We start from the raw sequence: 18,528 nt of genomic DNA, 5'->3' as shown, positions 1-18,528 counted from the left end.
AATCTGGGAAAAGTTGACCCATGTTTTATCCAGCCAATCACGTGCGAGCACAAGTTTGCGATTTTTCGTCGAGCACCACCCAGTATAAAAGATTACTGCTTCTTCCCATCTTCCTCCATTCTGCATCAACTCCTCGAGGGGAACGCATCGGAGAACGGTCCAGTACGACCTCCGTTTGCATTTTCACTGCTCAGTATACTTCCACATGCCGAGCACGGTGGCTGCCGACGGTCGCGCGTCGTCGTGCCTGGCCTGATGCGGTACAAGTGGAGCTGCTGACCAGACCAGAGGGGAACGCACCGGAGGAGAACAGCCATAGTCATTCCGAGCGCGGTGGTAGCTGTCGGCGGTTGTGCGTGCGTCTTCGCGTCGGAGTGCGTGGCAGCACGAGTGGATCTGACGACCACACAGAGCAGTTTCTCCGTTTGCATGTTCGCTCAGTATTCTGTGACATGCGGAGCGCGGTGGATGTCAACGGTTGTGCGTCGTCATGCGCGGCGTGCGGTGGTAAAATTGGAGTAGCCAGCCGGATGAGGACTTTTCATCGTCGGATGGAAATGATGTAAATTAAAACAGCCCTTCTGAGGGCTATAAAACTGTCGCACAAGAGAGAACGGATAATTTTCCAGGTTACGGTTTCAAGTGAAATTACTATGAGATGGCTGTTATAAATGGAAGGAACAAAATCAGCAAAATTTGTACGATTTGATTGAAAATTTGTTCAATTTGTTCAACTTAGAAAATGGTTACTTTGATGAAGAAAATGAGCATTGTTAAACAGTGTTGCCAAATTTGATTGAATAAGTACTTTAACCGTTTAAAATGTGCAATACTTAACCATGATATTAAATTATTATTTATAAGTATTAAACTTTTAATAAATCTAGTCTACCAATTTGCAAAAGTATGATTTGCATATTAAAATGAATTTGATGAACATTAATCAAACCAATATTGCAAATAAATCCTATGGCATCACTGATTCTTACCCCTCTCTCATCGAACCAACCACGTTCGAGAGGGGAAAACGAACCGCCTTGCCGTATAAAAGCAAACTGCTTCTTCCCATTTTCTCTTATTCTTTACCAACTCTTTGACGGGAACGCTTCAGCGGAGCGCTCACTTCACTTCCTTCAGTATGCTTTGGCAAGCCGATCGCGATGGTCGACGGCGGTTGCGCGCGAGTGCGTCCGCTTTCGCATCGTCACGTTTTGCACAGCATCGCCTCGCAAACCCACCATCGCACATTGGAGTAAATCACATCAAAACCTGATCATAAGTGGAAAAACTCAAAATGAAGTAATTGGGTTTTCCGTTGTGTTTTTGTCAAGTGTAGTTATCGTGTAATCGTTTGACAGCTAAGCAGTGTACAAATGTTTTGTTTACGCTTATCAGAAGAGGTTAAGTGAAGCTGAAGTTAAGCCGTTTTCTTTGATATAACTCACAGCGCGTGCTAGTTTTGACCGTACAAAGTGAATGAAATTGATAGTCAATCAATTCAACAATGCAGTTTGTTAAAGAAGGTTAATGTTGTTATTCTGTTAATTTGAAACCCAAACAAATTGACGTTGTATTTACATACAATATATGAAAATATTGAAAAAAATATTTGATGGAATCCTTTACCGTACATTCAAAATGAAATAAGTTAATTTTACGGCTGTTTCCGGAAAATCTGTGTTTAGTGTATGATAAATCTATTGTTCCTCTTTCAAATGCAGAAAGAAAACCTTCCGGATGTTTCCGATTTCAAAAGTTGCAAAACTTTGAAAAAATCGTGATAATTATATTATTATATGATATTATTTGCCTTAAAACACTATTTGGTCCTCTGAACGTATTTTTGCTGAAAACTAGAACTCAACAGCTTTCAAGCAAAAAAAAAAAGTTTAAAATCGGTCAACTGGTTCAAAAGTTGTGATTTTTTGAAAAAAAATAGTTTCGAAAAATCTTGACTTTTACAATCATAAAATTGGTCACCCTAATGATGAAATAAAAAAATACGAAAACTATGAAATACGTTTCATTACTAATTTGGGTTGCATTTGAATTGTGAAAATGCGTCAAAATAATTTTGATCAGTTTTGATGTACTAGGTGCTCCACTGTGCATCGGAGTCAACGCCACCGTCGCCGTTCGGGATTTCGCAATCATAACTACCGAATTTCACCTTTAATAAGCAATTAATTTTAAACAGCCCTTATGAGGGCTACAATTCTATATTTTCTGCAAGAGTTTATTCCGAATTAAGTGAAGACATGCAAATGCCGACATTTTAAAACCATCTACTACGCGAGTGCGGTAAAATTGCATGAAATGGGGTACTTACGCTACCATGGCACTGGAAATCTAAAATTTTACGACGGTCACGAAATCCTGTCAGATTTTGCTCGATAATAACTCAGCCATTATGGTTCGAACAGCCTTTTCAAGGGCTTTATCAATTTTCTGAAAGAGTGAATGGCAAATTTTCCGATAAAGTGACGCTGGTCACATAAGTGTCAAAACTGCCGAATTTTGAAACCTACTAGGGTGCCTGTACCAGTTATCGCACTACCTAAGGAAAACTGCTTCTACAAAAATAAGAAGAAGACCGACGAATGTCTTCGATATGTCAAATGATAGATTTGTTTTCATACTTTACAGGAAAAATATAAAATCTGAGTCAAATCCACTTTTACTATTTATTACGGCATGTGCCAATGATAGGAACCGTGTACCAGTTATGGACATACTTTTTAATTTCGGTTCCACTTCGCACTATTTACATGCATTCCTTAGGCAGCATCCATTTATTACGTAACGCTAAAATCGACATTTTTTGACCCCCCCCCCCCCCCCTCCCCCCTCCGTAACGCTTTTTTGTATGAAAACCCTAAAATTTTTGTATGGGCCGTAACACTCGGTTGTACTCCCCCCCTCCCCCTAGAGCGTTACGTAATTTGTGGATGGCGCCTTATGGGATTTGCCATAACTGGTACACTATGGCGAAATAGGGTGCAAGGAAGCCGAAATTCTAAGGAAAATGAATTATTTCTATCATAATTTGAGCAAAATGTGAAATTTAAATGAGTGCAATCATCTTTTACGAACGTGATCTATTGTTCACATATTTTTTCTTGATGATTTGCATCGTTAAAGGTTGAAAATCAACTATGGCGAATTTGAGGTACTATAGCCATAACTGGTACAGCCTATAGTATACTAAACAAAATGCAACAGCATTGTGCGGAAATTAAACCGTGTCTTTTCATCTGGTCGTGTCTCTGAATCTAGCGAGTGCGATTTCTTCTTGCGCTACCATCAACGCAGTTTATAAGGGATTTCCGCCGGCTTCGCTTAGGCTTCAAACTGAGGAAGATTACAAGTGGTAGTCGATTCGCGTATCTGTCAAAGGATAAGCAAAATGGGGCGAAATTAAAAGGTACAAAACTTATTACACTCATTTGAAGAGGGTATTCTGCTTAGAGAGTTCAAAAAGTCGGTATAAGTTCAAACTATTTTGTAATTATTTCCAATACCGGAATTCTCAAACTTGCAGAATTTACCTTGTTTCTTATGATATGATTATTTTTATCGATTCAAACTATTGATTCAACCAATAACAAACTGCTTTACGTAGTTTACGTCATGCGGTTGTGTCTTGTACACGCCCCTCTAATTTTTTTTGTCCCACCACTCTTTGGTTGGTCGAGGGGGGGAGGGAATAAAAATAATAAAGGATTAGTCATCGGATTTGTTAAAGAATTTTTAGCAAGACCCGATATTTTGATAAATATTTTTGTATCGGCCCCCTCAAAATGCAAAATCCAGCCAAAATTTTTAAATGGGGGGGGGGGGGGGGAGTAGACGAAAAGTCAAAATTGAATTTGTATCGGCCTTATTAATTTGCAATAAATATTGGATTACGACATAAACGACATTCCACTGTAATCCGCATGATCTACACACTTACAAATGCCCTTTACAGTCAAATAAACAATATACCGCCAGTCGGGGTAACTTTGGGCCAAAAATCAAAAAAGACGTTTCGCTCAAAATACTAACATTTATCGAAGTGATGATCAAAAAGTGGATAGTATATGGTAAATATAACTTGCGTTGGCCATCCGGTGTAGAAAAAAGTCACATTTAGTTAATTTTCCATTAAGAAAATCTGATCTGAATTTTATGGTCAGGCGTACTGTACAATATCGTTATATTAAAATGCCCAGTTGAAGACAGTTGAGCATCGAACTTGTAATGAATTGCTGTGTTCTAGGCAGTGTTGGTAAAAACTCAAATTCTCAAATCTCATGGTTGAGTTGTTTCACGCGCGATTCTTGACTCGCCAAACTCACCGCCGAAAAAATCATGCATGAGTTGACTCATGATTTCACTCATTTCTTTATTTCTGGGTGTTCTTAATGTTTACATCGAAGTTTTTAGGATTGTATGATAGAACAAAAGCAAATCTAGCGTACAACAACAATGAATGCCGTTCAAATTGATTTGGATTCGTTTTACAAGCGAACGAGATTTCGGCGCTTGACTCGTGAGTGCGAGATTTTGCATGAGATTCTCGCGCGTGAGAAAACGATTCAGAATCGCGTGCGAGTTTGCTCACGCGGGAGCGGTTCATGAGTGTGCTTTGAGTGTGAGTTTATCAACACTGGTTCTAGGTGCATTCAGTAGTTGTTTTGTTAAATACTATGAGTTGTCTTGATTTAGTAAGCTATTTTCCACGAAAAACTTATTTATTCAAGCTGTAGTACAAATAGTTCATCATGGGGGTGACTGGTCCATATAAAAGCAATGCAATCAATACGAGAATCCTACAAATGTGAATTAAAACAACTAAAAGTATGCACATTATTTTATGCATAATACGGTGTAGTTTTGAAATAAATGTAAGATTCATACTAAATTAAGAATGCACGCATGTCAGTTACTATGTAGATGATAAAAAATATTACTTTCGTCTTTTGAGAATGTTGGTTGGAGTTATATTTAAGACATAATAGATGTATTGCATTGGATCATTGAACGTAGATTATGAATGTGATAAAACTTTTACGTTTGTTCGTCTGAAATGTTATTTTAAAGTGACTAGAACACTTACAGGTTGTGCGCAAGTATCTATATGTTTAATAGTTTTGATTTGCAAGTGATATTTTCTCATATTGAACTATTTTGTTGGAATTTAAGTGTTTGGCCCAATGTCACCCCCTAGAAGGGGTGAAATTGGGCCAATTTCAATTAGGCTATATCATTGTCAAAATTAAAGTTGAAGCATTTATACTTTGAACAATCCTAAACAATATAAAAATGAACGTGTCTACCGAATTTAACAACATTGATTTAGTGCTAAAATATTGTAACGACCCACAAAGGGATGGACTATGCAATTTTGGCCCAATGACACCCCCACTGACGGTATTAAAAGTAATCTACCACTTTCTTAGGATATTGCCTACTTTCAGGCGTCAGTCGCGGTTTAGACCAGTTTATTTATCAAATACTCCAAAAGTACACTGCCCCCACTCGCATAACAGTCCCATTTGCAAAAAGTAGAAATTGAGAAAACAGCATTTGAAGTTTGAAAAATTGTTTCCATATAAAACTTTGAAAAATCGCCAAAATTTGAAGAATATTTCGATCATCTCGAAACTTTCACAGATTGCTTTGCACATGAATATATAACTGTAAAAAATATTACAATCACTACAAAGTTGTTCAGTTTTGTGTTACGTGACACAAAAATCCATGATGGGACTGTTATGCGGGTACTTTTGATATGGGACGCTCATGACTTGGTATTTTTTTCACATATTGACATAAAAATTCATAATTTTTATTATTGTTTTTGGAAGTACATGGAAAATGATGACTATTCATAACGTTAACTCAAAAGTGATGAAAAGTCAAATGGGACAGTTATGCGAGTGGGGGCAGTACACCACTTGTATGAATTTTGACAACAAATTCAAATTCAGGAACCCTGCATTACACTGGCCAGAGTATTTTCACATAATCACCAGCAATCAAAAACAGCAGATGTTTCTTTGTTTGTTTTGACCTGAGAGAGCTCCCAAGCTATTCCAAATTCTGCAGACATATATTGTTTCATCACTTCATTGCAACATTTGTGGTATGTTTTGTCTATTGTAATTAACTTTGCGGTTAGAAAACTGAAAACATGCACAAACGGTTAGAAACAAAATCAAGTCGAAAATTGTGAAATTCTCGAACTCTAGCTTTGACTCGAAGCAGACTTCAAGTTTGTAAAAAATAACGATACTAAACATTTATAATAAATTCATCGACGGCCTTATCTAGTTCGTCTAGATTCACTGGGGTTGCAGAGTCCTCCAGCATACTGCAAAACCTTTTCTATCCGCTACTGAATTCGATCTTTAGTTGCTCCTCGGAAAATTTGTGCTTACGATAAAACAATAAATCAATTGTAAATTTCAGAGTAATTTCTATCTATACCTTAAGGCGCACCTTCAAATGACTTTTCATGTTCGATGAAGACGTAAAGACATACTTTATCACGGAGCTATCTGACTTGCAGCGAGTCTCAAATCTTTCTGCTGAACGTAATCGAAATAAGTGTTGAGATCATTCCATGGCATTTTATTTCATTCTATTGCGTTCATTTTTCTTTTCCTCTGGGTACGTTCCACGTACAGGGTGTCTACTCAATTATGAAAATGAAATTCCCTGATATTTCCAGGATTTTTCCAGGTTTATGAGAATAATTCCAGGTTTAACAGGTTTTGGGAAATTTCTAGTTTCTACTATTATGACATTTAAGGAGAACATTCCACCAGCATTTAGGACGAGATGATTTTTAGATGGAATTCTTAATACAATCCTGGCGATACTTTAGGAGAATTTTCTGCATGCTTTGATGAAAATTTTGTTTGTGAATTTTTGAAGGAATTTAGCAAGGAAAACAACAATAAAATACACTATATTTTTATAAAAGTTAAGCTTGGCCGTTCCAGCAGAAAATCTTCCTGATAGTTCCTGAGCAAACTTTCTTAAATATTGTCGGACATTTCAAAAATTGCAGCTAACACTTTGAAACGAATCCTCAAACAAACCCTTCACGCATAGCTTCGGTTATTGCGCACGAAGACCTTCGTTGGTTTCGCAAAAGATTCACTCAAGTATGTACTTTCATTAATTTCACTATACTCTTCTCTCAAGCGATTCTTCCTTTTATAGAAATTGCTAGCAACAATGTTAGATATGTTTATAGGACTTCAGTCAGAAAATCCTTTCAGAGTTTGAAAAGAATTGACTTCAAATAATACTGCCAGTTACTCTTGAAAATAAAAAAAAATGTCTACATAAATTCAACTAGAGGAATTTCTTAATTCCTTCAGAATATTTTAATTCTTTTCTCCACAACAAATTTAATCGATTACTTAACATCAAAACATCGTTTTTACCAAAAGTATATGAACAAATATTGTTACAGATGGACTACTTAAAAAATTAATAGAAAAAATTGTAATTCAATAGTTTTGGTTGTCAACTATGGGAAAGAGAGAGCTGAACATTATTTCAAACATTGTTCAGAATCATTTATGAGTTGTTCTAAAAATGTTTCAGAAATAGTCAGAAAAATATTTAAAAAATTCTTCCAGAAGTCATCTAACAAATTCCGCTAGAAATACCATCGAATCCGCCAGAAGTCCCAATTGATCAATAATATTCTGCAGGAGTTTCAGGAACTGCGCTCAAGATGTATCTTTAAGTTCCTTCAGGTATTTTCCAACATCTACAGGCGATTGCAAATTTGTTAGGCAAACCTCAATAAATTCTGCAAGACAATAAGCTCATTTACATGGAAATAGAGAAAAATAGGTTATACAATTTAAGTCACTAAGCCAATATTTAACGCTTCAATAGATTGAAAGATTTGAGAATTCAAAATCTTAACAATAAAAGCATGTCGACTCAGTTTTCCGAAATAGGTAAAACATAAAATAGGATATTGCTGTGGAGGAAGTACAATTTAGTATCAACGTCAAGGGTAAAGAATATCTGATAAATAATATTTAACGAGCGGGTTGTTAATAGCGGCGCAGCCGAAATTTTTATTCGCTTCGAGGCATTTCTAACTAAAAATTTGTATTAAAATGATAAACACAGAAATTCCCTGATTGTCACCATAATTCCCTGAGAATTCCAGGATTTTTCCAGGTCGAGTAAAATTCCCTGATAATTCCAGGTTTTCCAGGTTTTTCCAGGTAGTAGACACCCTGACGTAAAACGGTGAAAATTACTGACACAACTCCTTGACTTAAGAAACCTTTTTAGCCGTTATGTAATACGCTTACATTCATTCGTAATTGCCCGTGATCATTTCGCCCCGAATCGACTACACCATTAAAATTGCTGTTTTAAGTGCCTAAGTTCTGATCAAAAACAAACTACTTCATCCAATGCCTAATCTTCGTATATCGACACTGATTCTTCATTAGGGCCTAACTGACATTTTCGATTTCTTTTCATCGATCCTCTCTTTGTGTTATTACAGAATGTGTATTGAGTTTTCCCAAAATGTTTTGATTGAAATGCGAAGGAGATGACTACATCTTGCTATAGAAACAAGAAGAATAATGATTTTGATCGTTTTGATCAAGTAATTGACGAAAGAGAGAGTCGACGAAGAGAAATCGATCAAGTCAGTTAGGCCCTTATGAAAAATCATTGTCGAATATATGAAGATAAGGTGATAATACATTTGTTTTTATGATGGACACACTCAAACACTTGTAATACCGTGTTTGCTGCTGCTTCGAAATAATAAGAATTTCATCATATGAAAAACATATTTCAATTTAAATGATATTTTGGTTTCCATTATGCCCCTATCAGTAGTATACATCATCAGTAGGACGGCTCCAGAGGCACGTCCTCCCTATAGTATACATTATTATTTCATTGTTAAAAATGTTGTGAAAAAGTGTAAGCAAAGCAAGAAACGGTAGGGGGGGAGGGGTGGGGGTAAGACGGACATGTTTAGGAAACACTCTATTTTGACAGTGTATAAAATGCGATAATTAAAATTTTATCTCCATACTATTTACTTCAACTAAGGTACTTTACAGTCTGCAAGCTGATTTTGCAATAAAATTTGATTTTCCATGACTTTTGAGAAAATTAAAAAGTGATCTCCAAATGTATGATTTTCAACGGTGTGGGTAAGACGGACCGGTAGGGTGGGTAAGATGGACACGTTTGGAAAATTAGCTAATAAGCCATTAATTGTGTTAAATGATGTTTATGGCCGTTTAGATTCGGAAGATCAATCATTGTAGAATCTAAATTTGGCTTTGAATCTCTTAACGAAACGTGTTTTTGCACATTAAAATCTATTTTGTAAATTGGAAACCTCCATACACTATTAAACGCCTAACAGTATGCAATGCTAGGTTAATTTTACGAAGTTCAAACTATTCCAATAACAAAACATCTATAATGAATTTTTGAACAAAAAATCAATATGAAATGCTTTACACGGCTTCCTCAATCATTTTTGTACTCCATAGATTTCAGTCTGTGAACAATGTGTGGGTTTTAATGTGTTTTTTAAGGCACTATCAAAGTAACCCCAACACTGTCCGTCTTAGCCACCCTCAAGGCGGACCGTCTTACCCCCACACAACGTAAAATATAAATTCCACCACCGTTATCCATAATCCATGAAATTTACCTGAATTTCGTTGTGTATAGCACGGAACAGTTTAAAACAGCTGGGAAACACAAAATAAAATGCGAAAACTTTGCAATTTAATGTTTAAGAAGCTTATTTATTGCCGCCAAAAAATTAGATCCCATCACAAAAGCGTGTAGCCAGGTAAACAATTGTTTATTTTTTGCACTTTTGACATATTTATTCTCTCATGGAATGGTTCAATAATCGTCAACTGCTAATAAGATAGAGTTAATCGTAAAAGAAAGCCAAATTTCAGCTCTTAAGTGACAGAACTAGTCGGTGATCCGTCTTACCCACCCGGTCCGTCTTACCCCCACCCCCGCTACCGTGATTTCGGGTAAAATTGATCAGTGGGGTGAAATTGATCGACGAGAGGTCCATTTTTATTTGTTAAAAATAACGCTTTAAACTTTAAACAATTTGTGGAAAATGGCCATCACCTTGCTCGAGGGTTATTGAATGATGAGTTCACATGTTTTGCAGCCAATTAGTTACGTATTTCGGTATTAAAGTCAATATTTTCCGAAACTGCGTGTTAGGCGATCTTCCAAACACTTCCAAACTGTTGTTACCGTAGTTGTATCACACATGTAATGAATATTCGAATGAATGTTTACAGCTGTCAAGTGTTCGCTTAACCCGATTCCGTCATCAAAAGTTCTATAAATATTGTAATTTCTGCATAAAATTGCACTTTTTCCGAAGTATAATATTGATACACATAATTAGTGAGGAAATTGCATACTTTTAGGCTTTTTCTTTCGATTTATTAAATTTTAAACTTAAATTATTAAAAATTTAGTAAACTTGTAACAGTTTTGCATAGCTTTTCACATTCTAGGGTGGGGCATTTAGATGGAAAAATATTTTTCACCATTTACAAAGGCATTTCACTGACTGATCAATTCCACCCCGAAAGTAAAATTTTTGATTTTTTATTTAAAACGATATTTATTACCGTGATTTCGGGTGAAATTGATCACTTTTCGCAGTTTTTTGCGTCTAATTTTTGAATGTTTGTCGATATGGTTAAATTCAATGCTTTAAAACAAGTACGACCATGGTTTTCATCAGTCAACGAGGTTGAAACTTTTACAGCAAATCATTTTATTGTAATAAATATCGTTTTAAATAAAAAATCAAAAATTTTACTTTCGGGGTGGAATTGATCAGTCAGTGAAATGCCTTTGTAAATGGTGAAAATTATTTTTCCATCTAAATTAACCACCCTAGAATGTGAAAAGCTATGCAAAACTGTTACAAGTTTACTAAATTTTTAATAATTTAAGTTTAAAATTTAATAAATCGAAAGAAAAAGCCTAAAAGTAGGCAATTTCCTCACTAATTAAGTGTATCAATATTATACTTCGGAAAAAGTGCAATTTTATGCAGAAATTACAATATTTATAGAACTTTTGATGACGAAATCGGGTTAAGCGAACACTTGACAGCTGTAAACATTCATTCGAATATTCATTACATGTGTGATACAACTACGGTAACAACAGTTTGGAAGTGTTTGGAAGATCGCCTAACACGCAGTTTCGGAAAATATTGACTTTAATACCGAAATACGTAACTAATTGGCTGCAAAACATGTAAACTCATCATTCAATAACCCTCGAGCAAGGTGATGGCCATTTTCCACAAATTGTTTAAAGTTTAAAGCGTTATTTTTAACAAATAAAAATGGATCTCTCGTCGATCAATTTCACCCCACTGATCAATTTCACCCGAAATCACGGTACAATAAAATGATTTGCTGTAAAAGTTTCAACCTCGTTGACTGATGAAAACCATGGTCGTACTTGCTTTAAAGCATTGAATTTAACCATATCGACAAACATTCAAAAATTAGACGCAAAAAACTGCGAAAAGTGATCAATTTCACCCGAAATCACGGTACTGAACTTAAAGGGTTCCCAATGTCTGCAAACGTGCGAACAAATTTTAAAAAATCTTGCGTATTTATGTACGATAAGGTGCTATAGGGGGGCCCATATAGTCGAGGCGGTAAACGCACGGGTATTCAGCATGACCATGCTGAGGGTGACGGGTTCGATTCCCGGTCGGTCCAGGATCTTTTCGTAAAGGAAATTTCCTTGACTTCCTTGGGCATAGAGTATCTTCGTGCCTGCCACACGATATACACATGTAAAATGGTCATTGGCAGAGGAAGCTCTCAGTTAAAAACTGTGGAAGTGCTCATAGAACACTAAGCTGAGAAGCAGGCTTTGTCCCAGTGAGGACGTTACGCCAAGAAGAAGAAGAAGAAGAAGGTGGTATTTTTATTGTCACCAACAATCATTTATCAAAACTCTTGAAAATATAGCTAAGGCTTCCTAAATTGAACACTTTTCAAAACTTAAAAGGTTACACAATAAAGCATTCGGATTAAGGCACAAACTCTGGAAGTTAAAATTTATGCATTGGTTTGCTTGGGAAATCGTTAATTGATCAAAAGTTTAACATATAAACTCGATTTTCCGTTGATTTTGAGGTCACTATTCAGTCACTATTTGGTCACTCTTTTGCTAATTTTGGTCACTAAAGTCACTATTATTTTGTAACCTGATCGCTACCAGCCCTGCCCTAATCCCTACATAACATCAAAGTCAATTGAATAAACTTTAGGCTAAAATAATCGGATTGATTTTTTCCACTCTCTAAAACGCCTAACAGTATGCAATGCGCGTGCATCCATTCGTTATTGCCAGTGTTCATTCCACCCCGAATCGACTACACCATTAAAATTGCTATTTTAAGTAGGTAAAATTCCTATGGTATGGTACCGTACAGAGGGAATCAGCGTAGTAAGAATCCCCGTGAGCCACCATCAAATCAACATTGTTCACAAGGTAAAGTAAATAAATGCAAATTGAAAATGGCACATGATAGTGCTTCTTTGAATTATTGCATTTCTATTGATTCAATAAACTAAAGCCTTATTTGGTATAGATTTTTTTTATTCAGCGCATAATTTGTCCCGAAATGCTCGAGAGAAATCACAATCCCAACGCGAAAGAACTTATTCAAGATAAATCTAAGCCTTGAACCCCCAAACGAAATCTGTCAAAAGCAAATCTCACCTCGAAGCTGGACGTTCTTGCATACTTCAGGTATCAACATGAAGTCTTGAAGAATACAATTCCAGAAAGTCCTACGACATAACGTGAGTCAACTCTAGAGAGTGGAACGAAGCTTCCATCATCATAGACCAGCTGCGTGGGAGGAAGCTGTTGGATTTCCCTGGTAAGCACCACGTGTTCGAACTGGTGTTAGTGACGGCATACAAAACATCCTCTCAAGCGAAGTTTTCGTCTCCGAATGGCACACTATTCAAAAAATTTCGAGACAATTGGGAATATTTGGGCCACGATTTTTACCATCATCTCCCAGAAAGTGATATCAGAGTTAACGAGAGGGCTCGTTTGATAGGAAAGTTTGAAAGACTTCTGGAGAAACCATTCCACCGAGTTGACTATGGCGACTAGTAGCCCATCTCCGAAAGTCCGAAATAATGCCGGTCACGGAGAGATGTTGATCATCGTTATTGCAGTTTTCTATCTACCTCTCGCTTCTTCTGCTGGAATTTACACTTCAATGATTGGTTCACTCAGTGCAAGGGCGAAAATGCTCGAATTACGAATGCATACAACTTACATCAGAAGAACCGAAAGGCAGATAGAGAAGTAGGCTTACGATGCATATTCTGGTTTTACTTGCACCTTCCTTTAGAAAATAGGTTTTATGTACTCTTACAGATTTCGTTTTGGTACTCAATAGAAATGTTTTTTCCTGTTTGCTTTTAATTATCTTGACATCTGATTGGGACGATCTAAACAACTCACGTCGTCCCATGGCCTGCGCTCTGGTTCTTGTTTTTCATAGATGAAAAGCAGATTTGCACTCTGTCACTGTCAATGGTAAACAAATCGGTGATTTGGATAGGCCGACTGCGATCCAAGTCAGCGTGCGCTCTATTGAGTCACCGTCACTTTCCTTGTTCCATCAGAACTGAACTGACTGTGATGGTGTGTGGAAATCACTGATAGGTCATCTTTAAAATTCATTTAAAAATCCAAATGAATATTTACCAAGATGATATTTCAATATGTGGTACAAAATAACAAGTTTTGCATGTTGGTCACAAAAAAGTTTGAATTTTGGTCGACCCTGTCATTGTCGTTTTGATATTGAACGACCTGGAATGATAGTGACGATTGTGCAATGTCAGTAGTCACCTGATAAGACTGACATTGCGCAACTGTGATGAAAAGTAGAGAAAATGCTGTTGCATGGAAGAATATTGAGAAAGTATATTGAAAACTATCAAAGTGATCCCATTCTGCAATAATGATAGCGTTCTGTGTCATCCGAGTTCATGCACTTTACTGTAATTCTATTTTATAACACAATAAAACTTCACGCGTTTTTTGGGTCCTCGTTATTGTACACTATTGAAAATTCATATCAAAAACATATGTGTAAGAATATCACCCACTATGCCCACTAAATAACGTTATTTTATCTCTTTATTTCAGAAATTCACTACCTTCACGACAGTAACCCTTAGCTTATTCGTAGGATTAGTTATTTTAGGTGAGTAACGTTTCGATTCTCCTTTCGACAAACATCTGATTTTCTGATTCATGTGGCATATTTTATTGATTGTTTATGTAGTGATATGATCTGCTACACATTACGAAAATATCAAAATTATTCGTGACGTAAATTTATTGCACAGAATGTATACCATTTTTTGACGTCAATTTCATTTTCATTTATTTAGTTAACAATAAATTCATGATAATACTGAATCAACAATTTGCCGCCATAATACTCGATTTGCAGCTGCAGCTCTCGCCAGATCACGCTCCACCTGGTCCGCCCATCGTGCTCTCTGCGCTTCACGCCTTCTTGTAGCAACCGGATGGTTAGCAAACACCAACTTTGCAGGGTTGTTGTCCGGCATTCTTGCAACATGCCCTACCCACCGTATCCGTCCAGCTTTAGCCACTTTCAGGATGATGATTAACCTGGGCTTGTTAGGGGAATATCTGTAAATAAAAAGAAAATCGAGTTAAGTACTGTTCCTTTGAATTCCACTAATCCTTTCCAAATACGTATCTGTCAAAGGATGCAAATTCTTAGAGGAATTCAAAGGAACAGTACTTAACCCGATTTTCTTTTTATTCACTTTCAGGATGTTGGGTTCACCATAGAGTGCAGCGAGTTCGTGGTTCATCCTTCTCTGCCACACATCGTTCTCCTGCACGCCGCCAAAGATCGTCCTTAGCACGCGTCGCTCAAAAACTCCGAGTGCTTGAAGGCCCTCCTCGAGCATCGTCCATGTCTCGTGTCCGTCGAGAACCACCGGTCTTATTAGCGTCTTGTACATGGTACATTTGGTGCGGGGGTGAATCTTTTTTGACCGCAAATTCTTCTGGAGCCCATAGTAGGCACGACTTCCGCTGATGATGCGCCTGCGTATTTCAAGCCTCACGTTATTGTCAGCCGTTAGCAAGGAACCGACGAATTCTTCTACCACCTCGAAAATATCCCCATCTATCGTAACATCGCTGCCAAGGTTTGTCATGTCTCGCTCAGTGCCACCTACCAGCAAGTACTTTGTCTTAGCCGCATTCACCGCCAGTCCGACCTTTGCTGCTTCACGTTTCTGGTGGGTGTACAGTTCTGCCACCGTTCCAAATGTTCTAGCAATAATATCCATGTCATCCGCAAAACAGACAAATTGACCGGATTTCGTGAAGATCGTAACCCGGCTCGTCGCATAACACCTTCCAGAGCAATGTTGAATAGTAGGCAGGAAAGTCCATCACCTTGTCGTAGTCCCCGTCGAGATTCGAATGAACTGGATAGTGCACCCAAAATCCTTACGCTGTTCTGCATACCGTCCATCGTTGCTCTTATAAGTCTGGTAAGCTTCCCGAGAAAGCTGTTCTCGTTCATGATTCTCCATAGCTCTGTGCGGTCGATACTGTCGTATGCCGCTTTGAAGTCGATGAACAGGTGGTGCGTTGGGACCTGGTATTCACGGCATTTCTGGAGGATTTGCCGTACGGTGAAGCAAGGGCGTAGCCAGCTTTTCGCTCAGAGGGGGGCAAGCACCCTTGGCAAAGCTGGTCCTAATAGCTTCTATAACTAAACGTAATACGATACAATTGAATATAATAACATTATATTTTAAAAGCATTATTTAACCCTTCATTTAACCCTTCAGCAGTCACGCTGTTGTATTTTGTACAATACGTTAAAAAAGCTCGTCTGATCTACATAAATCAACGTGGTGCTGGTAGCGGTGATCAATTTCTGGAAAATTAAGGGTTTTAATTTACTCGTGCATTATTTTGTTCTGACTATTTTTGTTAATGTCAACAAAACATTACAGCTGAACTCTTTTGGATATTGCGAACTCTTTTGAGGACTAACCTAGAATTTCCTGGTTCCTGTATGAGTCCTTTTTAAATTATCTTCCAATACTATTCGCTGGCGGAATTTCTCCAGAAATTCTTGAAATAATTCAAAAAAATCATTTGGTAGTCCTGGAGAAGTTCTTGGGTACATCCCTGAAAAAATGATTGAAGATTTCTGAAATTCCTGAAGAAACTCCTGAATGAATTTTTGAAGAGACCCTGAGAGGAATTTCTGCAGAAATGATTTGAGGAATTCCTGGAGCAATCCCTGGAAGATTTCCTGAATAAATCTTCGAAAAAATATCTAGATGGATCCCTGGAGAAAGCCCCTGTATCTCTGGAGGAATCCCTGGAAGAATTTCTGAAAGTATACTTGGAAGAATTTCTGTATACACTATGGGAGGAATACCTAGCGAAATATCTGAAGAAATCTCAAAAGGAAATCATGCATTTCTGTAAAATTCTTTGAAGGAAATTCTGGAGAAATTCCTGGAGGAATTTTGAGAGCAATCCTTAGAAACATTCAGTAGAAATCGCTTGAGGAATTCCTAGAGGCAATCTTAGAGAAATTTCGGAAGGAATCCTGAAGTAATTCCTGGGTAAATATCTAGATAAAATCTTGGAAGAATTCTTGGATGCGACCCAGCAGGAATTCCTGGAGAAATTTCTTTGATAAATTCTTGGAGCAATCCCTGGAAAAAATCCTGGAGGAATTCCTGGAGAAATCTCCAGAGGAACTGCTGGAGAAATTTCTGAAAAAAATCCTTGAGAAATTCCAGGAGGATTTCTTGGACGAAATTTGGATTTCTTGGAGGAATCTCTGGGAATATCCCCGGAGAAATTCGTGGAGAAATCCCTAGAGTAATCCCTGGAGGAATCCCTGAATCAATTCCTGGACGAATCTCTGGAGGTATTCCTTGAGGAATGTATGGAAAAATCTCTGAAAAATTCCTGAAAGTATTCCCGGAGAGTTTCTTGGAAGAATCGCTGAAGAAATCTCTAGAGGTTTTCCAGAAGAAATTCCCGGAGGAATTGCTGATATAATTTCTGAAGGATGTCCAGGAGCATTTCCTGGGGAAATTCCTGAAGAAATTTCTGGGGTTTCCCTGGGGGTATTCCTATGGGAATTACTAAAAAATCTCTAGAGGAATTCTTGAAAGAATAACTGGATGAATTTCTAGAGGGATCTCCAGAGGAATTCTGGAAGATTACTATTTTTGTTATATTTCTCTTTCTGAAAAAAAAAAATGAGAAATTCCTGGAGGAATTTCAAGTGGAGTTTCTAGAGGAATTCCCAGCCAGAGAAATCCTCGAAAGAAATTCCTGAAGGAACCCCTGGGGAAATCCTTGAATAAATTCCTGGAGGAATCTCTGGAGGAATTCCTGGAGGAATACCAGAAGGAACCCCTGAAAAATTCCTGAAGGTATTCCTGGAGAATTTCCTGAAAGAAATTCTGAAGAAATCCCTAGATGATTTGCTGGAAGAATCCTTAGAGAAACTTCTGAAGGATTTCCAGGAGGATTCTTCGAAGGTTTTCCTGGAGGAATCTCTGAAGGAATTCGTGGAAAAATCCCAGCATTAACCATGAAGCAGTTCATGCAGGAATCTCAGAAGAAAATCCTGGAGAAATGCCTGGAAGAATCCCTGGAAAACCCCTGAGGGTATTCAAGGTGCATTTCTTGGAAGAATTTCTGAAAATATCCCTAGAAGATTTTCTGGAAAAAATCCTGGAGAAATTGCTGACATAATTTCTGAAGGATGTCCAGGAGCAATTCCTGAACCAATTTCTAGAGAAATTGCTGGAGGAATTCCTGAAGAAATTATTGGGGTAATTATTGGACAGAATACTGCGAAAATTTCATGGAAGAATGCCTAGGAGAATTATTGATGGTATTCTTGGAGGATTCCCTGAAGCAATTCCTGGAGAAATCTTCGGAGGAATTCCCGTAGGAGTCTTTGGAAAAACCCTTGGAGGAACATCTTGAAGATTTCCTGGATATATTTATATTGGAATTCTTGGAAGAATCCCGAAGGCAATTACTGGAGAAATCTCTGGAGGAATGCCAGGAGGAAGTCCTGAAGGAATGCATTGAGGAAACCCTGGAAGATTTCTTGGAGGAATCTCTGACAAAAAATCTTCTGAGAATTCTTGGAGGGATCCCTGGAGGATATCCTAGAGGAATGCCTGTAGGAACTCCTGAAGGAATCTCCAGAGTAACTCCTGGAGAAATTTCTAGAGGAATTTCTGGCGCAATTTATGGAGGAATCTCTAGATGAATTTCCGAAGATTTTTTTTTAGAGAAATTCATGCAGAAATTCCTGGAGAAATCCCTGGAATAAATCCTACAGGAATTCCTGAAGAATTCGTGGAT

General features: G+C 37.5%; 1 protein-coding gene across 2 annotated transcripts in view; it reads left to right on the top strand.

Annotated features, from left to right (window-relative positions):
* The window catches only part of LOC115258243 (dual oxidase maturation factor 1), a 439,950-nt gene that overhangs the window by 388,878 nt on the left and 32,544 nt on the right, over positions 1-18,528 (top strand). For both annotated transcript variants that reach the window (XM_029858315.2, XM_062851454.1), the window contains exon 5: positions 14,263-14,320. In XM_029858315.2, coding sequence (XP_029714175.1) covers positions 14,263-14,320 — 58 coding nt within the window. The remainder of the gene's footprint in view (positions 1-14,262; positions 14,321-18,528) is intronic.

The sequence above is a fragment of the Aedes albopictus genome, chromosome 2 (genome assembly GCF_035046485.1).
Source record: "Aedes albopictus strain Foshan chromosome 2, AalbF5, whole genome shotgun sequence".
NCBI lineage: Eukaryota > Metazoa > Arthropoda > Insecta > Diptera > Culicidae > Aedes > Aedes albopictus.
Note: the sequence above shows the minus strand (reverse complement) of the source record. Positions and strands in the feature narration are given on the sequence as shown.